This window comes from Lytechinus variegatus, chromosome 16 (genome assembly GCF_018143015.1).
Source record: "Lytechinus variegatus isolate NC3 chromosome 16, Lvar_3.0, whole genome shotgun sequence".
Classification (NCBI taxonomy): Eukaryota; Metazoa; Echinodermata; class Echinoidea; order Temnopleuroida; family Toxopneustidae; genus Lytechinus; species Lytechinus variegatus.
The window spans coordinates 11,101,554-11,108,439 of NC_054755.1; the positions used below are offsets into that span (position 1 = coordinate 11,101,554).

A 6,886-nucleotide genomic window follows, 5' to 3' on the forward strand; every position below is an offset into this window, starting at 1 on the left:
GAAACTAAAACAAACATGTCAAAATGGATCGTCTCATAGCTGGACTTTTAATAGAATATTGACGTAATATGCATTGCCTCACCTCCTGTTCTTCAAAATTTCCAAATTCCCTTGTTTGTTTCTTCCTTTGTTTTTAAAACCTGAACATCTCTGTTTTTTATATAGACCATGTTTTCAATTCAATGATTTCTTGATCATTCATCCTTGCATGCCTTTTCTGTGTAAATATCGAAATAGCGGATTCATAACAGTTATTATTCACTCTTGAAATAATCCGGAATATGTTCGTGTTGAAAACTACCAACCGTGTAAAAATCTAAATCTTTGTAATTACAGGGAAAACAACCATGGCCACGCATAATGTTCATTTGAGTTACGCGCAGAAGGCTTCAGCCCCCCGCCCTTTTTCCAAAACCGTGTAAAAAAAGAAGAAAATTACCATCTGATTGTAATTTTTTTGCATGGTCAGACCCCCAAAAACTTTTGAATCGTTCCGCGGCCCCTGTTACGTCATTAAACGTTTCAATGTTCCTGACGGAGTACATGTAGTCGATTGAACGCCAAATGTACATGGGTGTTTTTATCTATATATTTTCTTTAGCATTATACGACACATTCTTTCCGGGGGCACTAACGTATAATGACAATATTAGCAGGCCTATGTGCGGCCCTATACCCCCTTTTCACTACTTACCTGCCATTCTTACGCCTACGATTTTCATCTTTTTTTTCAATGATTCCCCCCTCCCCAACTGGCTCTACCCTACTCCGAATCGGACTGCCGCCCCTACATTTTTCATGTTGAATATTTTCTTCGATATTTTCTTTTCAACTTTCATGAAATTATTTTTATCATCACTGCTGCTGCACTTAATGGACTAAGTCTATTAAACTCGAATGGATCGAAGATAAGATGCATTTTAAGTATTCCATATCGATTAGTTTCACTGACTATACATGTATATAAAATAAATTTCAATGATTTTTTTTGTGATAAAGTAGAGTCAGTTTGTGCGTCCTCGAGGTTTCCTTGTACAATTTCCTGAGAATTATTTATTAAAAGAGGAAAGCAAGTTCTCCCCGCCATTAATGTTTTCAATCTCGATCTGATAGTAGATGAAATGATTTATAGATCTGCATATAAAAGATATTTTGAAGTAAGGTTTTAAGTCGTCTTATCCTTGAAAACCCTAGCTGTATGGGAATGATCGATCTCTGACGTTATTTCAGCCAGGCATGTTGGCGGGAAAAGAAAGCAAGCAAGAAAGAAAAATGGCGTGGTTATTAAGCTTCGATAACGATTTTTTTTTTTTTGGGGGGGGGCGAGAGGAACATATCTTAGAAGAGCACATTCCTTTTTAATGAGATATGCATTAACAAATTTCTAGGATCTTTATCTGATCTCGAATAATGCATCAAGCAATGCATCATCCAAGATTTGAAAGGGCTTAACACACACGGGCCCACACCCTCAAAGACATGCACACGCACCGACAATGTGGCTAGTCATGGTAACATCATTGCGAATTTTTGAGAAGACATGAATAAAAGTAACAATGTTTGTTTTGTATTGATCAGGGTTTTTTTTTCTTAAAAGTTAAACTTTGAAAAATAACCCACCGTCCTTACCACTTTATGTTGTCAAGGCTGTATAGGTGACTGATAACTTACGAATTTATGGAATTTATATACCTGATTGATGAGGAAGTATGAACGCGTTTAAGCACTGAACCGAGCCCTCGCGTTAGACCGAAGGCTCAAGGTTCTCTCCGAGGGACCTGATGTATGAGGACAAATGCCTAACCTTCGGGGCACAATCGCACCAAATGGTAATCGAACCCAGTTTACCAGAACCCGAAATTAGGATTGTGCGAGATCCGTCTTACCTGGTTTTCAATTCCTGGAAAACTTACACAGTTGGACAGCATCATTGTCCGCCCTTGGTTTGGGGGGTATGCCAGAAAAGAACAAGTCTGTGAATTATGAGTCGTCAAGTATACCCTTTCCATCTATCTGGGACTTGGGGCGACCCGTTGGTTGCCGGACATGTCCGATATTCAACAGTTTTTACACAAATTTACGATATGACAGGGCTCATGTAACAAACATAGAATTGTATTATTTTAAGAATATCAGAATCTGATGTTAAAGCAATCAAAATTTGTCTATAGCGAAATCGGTGGTCACTGTACTTGTTATATATATATGCCCCTAGGTTAGGGCGTTTGTGATGGGTCCTTTATATGTTTATAATAATGGTTGTATATGGCATACTGCATAATGTGATAGTAGTATGTTTACATACATGATTTCGTATGGGAAGGTTCTCTGTGTAAAGCCAATATAATCATTTGGTCTTCAAAAAGTAAGAGAAAATTATATAAGCTTGTTTGAGAGAGTAATTTTTCTTCATACTGCCAAAACTTGAAGTTATATAAAGTCGAATAAAAGACGAGATACCAGAGTTTTTTTTTGTTTTTTTTTTTTACATTATTTCCGGACTACTTGGATGATTCACTGAGATGTGCGGATCTCATGCTTGAATGAACCACGATTTTCAAAATTGTTTTCTTATGACTTTTTTTAAGCTCTCACTGAATTTCTTCTGAATTCAATCAAGTGTTTGTGTGGGATATAGTTGATTAATTTTAACAAGTTATCATTTTAAAGTTTAGGATACGCTTTTTCAAGGTCGATTCGAAGCTCAAAATTAATTTTGGGCGAAATCTTGTCATATACTATTATATTTGCATTTATTAAATAAGTAAACATGAAATTTGAATTAAATGCATAAAAGATTATAAATACATTTATGATACAAATTTGTTTCGACGAAGAGTAAAAAATGTCGTGTTCACTTAAAAGGGTAAAACGCCCTTGGAACCTTTATGTTTATATCCTTAAAAAAGCAGCAATTTCATTGTATTAATCAAACCTGCAAATGAAAGTTCAGTCAACGGTTGAATTGTATCAAAACCGTCAAATCATTCACCATGAGCTAAAGTATGAATGTTTTTAAATATATTAATTGCATCTCAATTAGGCGCGTATAAATGGAACGAAGAGAGGGGAGGGGTGATTCGGGATGATAGTGCAGGCAAATAAAGTGATAATAAAGACATTGAATTTTAGGCAATCTGATAAACATATCACGAAGCACACTTAAAACGTTCAATGTAGATTGATATATCCCTTTTCCCCATTTAACACACGTTAAAACGTTCTTCTATTTTCTCTTCTTTTATAATAAATGCATGCCTCCTCTGATTACTTGAAATGTTTTTTCAACGCAACTTACAGGGCTTTTTTCACACGTAAATCTTGGATCATCTTTGTAATGATGGAAATTTGAATTCGTGATTGTGATTAGCGTTCGTGATTCTAATCATGTTCTTCTTCGGTTTCACACAAAAATGCTAAAAATTCGTCATTAGCCTTATTTTTCACTGGAATCATCATTCAGGTAACGATTTTTTTTTTACCGTGTGAAATGGTGGTTAGTACCTCCCCGAGGCCATCGGTCGTAAACGATTTTTTTTTCCAAGACGTAATCATGGTAATGCACTTCTCTCTCTCTTTTATGTTAACTTTCTAGGGCAGTAAAAGCTTTTTTTGAAGTTCCCCCTTATCCTGTTGAAAAAAAAGGACTGGGTGCTTTCGAGCCCTTAGGCAAAAAGCAGGGAAATTTTACGTGCCGTTTGGTTAAAAAGTTAAGTGCTTTTGGATAAATCTTTAATCATTTTGGGCATTTCAAAATTAGGTTGTTCGACTATGAAAAAAAAATCGCTCATGATTACTCATTACCACCTGATCCCTCCACGTACTAGTATTCGATTATTTGATATTTCCCTTTTTTTGCCGCAAGAGGGTTGTTATTACTTGAGTGCAATATGCAACGTCTTAACCCGTCTGCTCACGGATGTCGGCGAGACAATACGTCCATGGCCGTTGACTTCTTATATTTGAGACCGAGGTTTGCGTTCTAGATGAAGTGTTCTAATGCGATTATATACTCTTACCATTCGAATTTGACGCTTTAATATGGTTACTTATATATAGGTGAAAATATTGATGATTTTTTTTCTAGTTCAAACGACTAGCCCAGAAATTTTCTGTGACGGAGTGATTAAGAAGGCACTCCGAATATTTTCTAAAAGGATGTGTTTTTCTCCCAAGCACTCGATCATTTTTGTCATAATCGGATAAGAAAGAGGGGCATTGAAATAGATAAGTATGTCTATTTCTGCAACAATAAAATGACAAGATTCATCCGGACTACTATTCTCTGAGATTCTTTTCAATGTTCCGCCGAAGGAAGTAAGCAAGAATGTATAGACGCCGGGTAACCGTCGATTGATTTACAAAGGGATTCTCTTGTTTCAAAAGAACACGAAACAAGCACGACCCTGAACAAAAGAAATGATTTTGTTTTTCTTTCTATTTTCCCGTTCGCCCATGACATTTATAAACCTGAGCACTTTAAACAGAGTAATGCATAACTGAGATCAGAAGACTTCTCGCGATGACTCTATAACCATCTTCCTCAAACCTTAACCAGGCAAGGACAAAAATATTTATCAATTTTAGATGGAACAAGTTGTTCTTACGAAATCAAACTGGGTGTAAAGAGAAATATTTTGACAAGAAAATTTACCGTTTAATTTATTGTCTATTTTTTGGTCCCCATCGAACGCATTTGGTCATTAAGCACGCATTTATAATGTCTGATCGAGCGAGTGGTAATTGAAGTGTGTCCCTGATTCCAATACTTCTTTGAAGCTACGCCTCTTGTCATATGACGTGTATTCGCATAGAAGTATACTTCGTTATTATCTGGACAGTTTTATCCACCAAAAGGCTCCGTACAAGTGACTACAGATTCACTTCTTCAGTTTGTGTTTCTGCCGAAAGTTCAATTTGTTCATCATGTCTGACGGCATTTCCTACGACGGTGCTCCTACCCCAGCCCCCGAGGAAGACTCCGGTTGGGCTGTGGCTACTCCTATCCAGGTTGGTACGATTTTCATCGGTATGCTTGGGGTCGTGGGTAACATGGCATGTGTCATCGTGCTCCGTCGACAATCGGTGAGAAACAACACTAATCTATTGATTGTCAATCAAGCCATCATCGACTGTATTACATCAGGTTTACTGGTAGCTGCTACCATCTCTGATCTCGGCGGAATCCGCACTGCGAAGAAATCTGGCGTGGCCGCAAAGATCTACTGCAACCTCTGGAATTCGTTAGTCTTGGTGTTTGGTGGATTTGCGATATCAACCTTCAATCTTGTGGCCTTGTCTGTCGAACGCTACCTTGCCGTCATTCACCCGATATGGTACCTGCAGAACTTTAAAAAGCGCGCCGTCCGGATCCTAGTGGTTTGCACCTGGGTTTTTGGACCCATATTCCAAATCCTTCTGGTTGCTCTGCATTATGATACTACGGAAGAAGGTACCTGCCTCTACACTCCACGCTACACTGGCATTCTCGTAATGCTTTTCTTTTGGGACTATTTCATCCCAGCGTGCATCATGACATTTTCCTTTGCTGCCATAATGCTTAAATTCAAGAAGCTGAACAAAGTCGCCGATGGGCGTGGCGCCGGCGAATTCAAGAAGAAAACGATTTTCCCGATACCCTCGACTTCGGCCCAGCCAGCACCCTCCGAGCAAAGTCCGCCATCGGAACAACCAACCGAAAACAGTGCTGTAGAAGCGAATGGCAACGTTACCAAGGTAGACGACCTTCCTCCTGTCGAGGAAGCGGAAAAGCAACCGAGTAATCACCTAGAAGTTCCGACAGTAGTCGACACTACAAAGTCTTCGACTCCTGGGGAAGAGAAGAAACCCGATGCCAGCACCGCTACAAAATCATCCTCTGGACAGGGAAACACCGCTGGAGGTACTGCTCGTTCGGACAAGGACGCTGCAGGTGCGCTTCAAAGACGTAACACGACAAAAGTTCTCCTGGCCATGTACATCGTTTACCTGGTTTGTTGGTCTCCTAACCAGTGGACTTTCCTGCAGTACAACCTTGGCGGATACGTTGATTTCAGCTCTGCATGGTATCGCTTCTTGGTCATCATGGGGAACCTCAACACATGCGTGAATCCCTTTCTCTTTGCGCTCCGTCTGAAGGTGTACCGCAACGAGGCCAGGGCTATGGTGAGAAACTTCCTGGCACGCTTCTCCCGTGACTGAAACGTCGGCGATATTCTCAGTTGTACAGGGTTTTATGTGTGCTAATTTATTCAATTACGTTGCACGATTCACAAGTCTCTAGTGTATAAATTCATAGCCTTTATTGTTTTCCATTGCATCCAGCACCAAATGACTGAGTTATTGGCGGTTCCTTGGTAATAATATCCATTTCATATATTATCCAAACTAATGTTACTTTTATTTTAATAAAAATATCTATTTTAACTTTATAAAGATATGTTTATTTGATTTAAAAAAAATCTCCATTAGGATTTGATAGTCCATTTCAATGAAATTTCACTGAAATAAAGGAGAAACTTTGTTTTAAAGAAATGACATTTTTTTCGGGTTTAAGCTTCCCAGTGTACATGTGTATAAGATTGTTAGATAGTGAACATATTTCCATGTTTGTAATGTCTTGTTACATAATTTCCTTTGTATACTTATCGGCGAAGGTTTGATTGCAAAGGGGCTGGGAAATCGAATTTATGAAACCAGTATTTTATAACCGCTCGACTCCATAGGTGGCGGAAGCGCGGAGGGGGACGTTGGTGGTCCCCCTAAAATTGTTTGCTTCCGCCGCATATGCTCGACTCCCAGCGTCTTTACCGTCGTCTTGGGTGCCAACCCATCACGCAGAATGGAAAGGGGTCGTGTATACTGCTTCAAATTATTGTTGGTGTTA

General features: G+C 38.9%; 1 protein-coding gene across 1 annotated transcript; it reads left to right on the plus strand.

Annotated features, from left to right (window-relative positions):
* Positions 1-4,926: 4,926 nt before the first annotated feature.
* On the plus strand, positions 4,927-6,201 carry LOC121430218 (alpha-2A adrenergic receptor-like). Its single transcript, XM_041627496.1, has one exon. The coding sequence runs from the start codon at positions 4,927-4,929 to the stop codon at positions 6,199-6,201; it is 1,275 nt and encodes a 424-aa protein (XP_041483430.1).
* Positions 6,202-6,886: the final 685 nt, after the last annotated feature.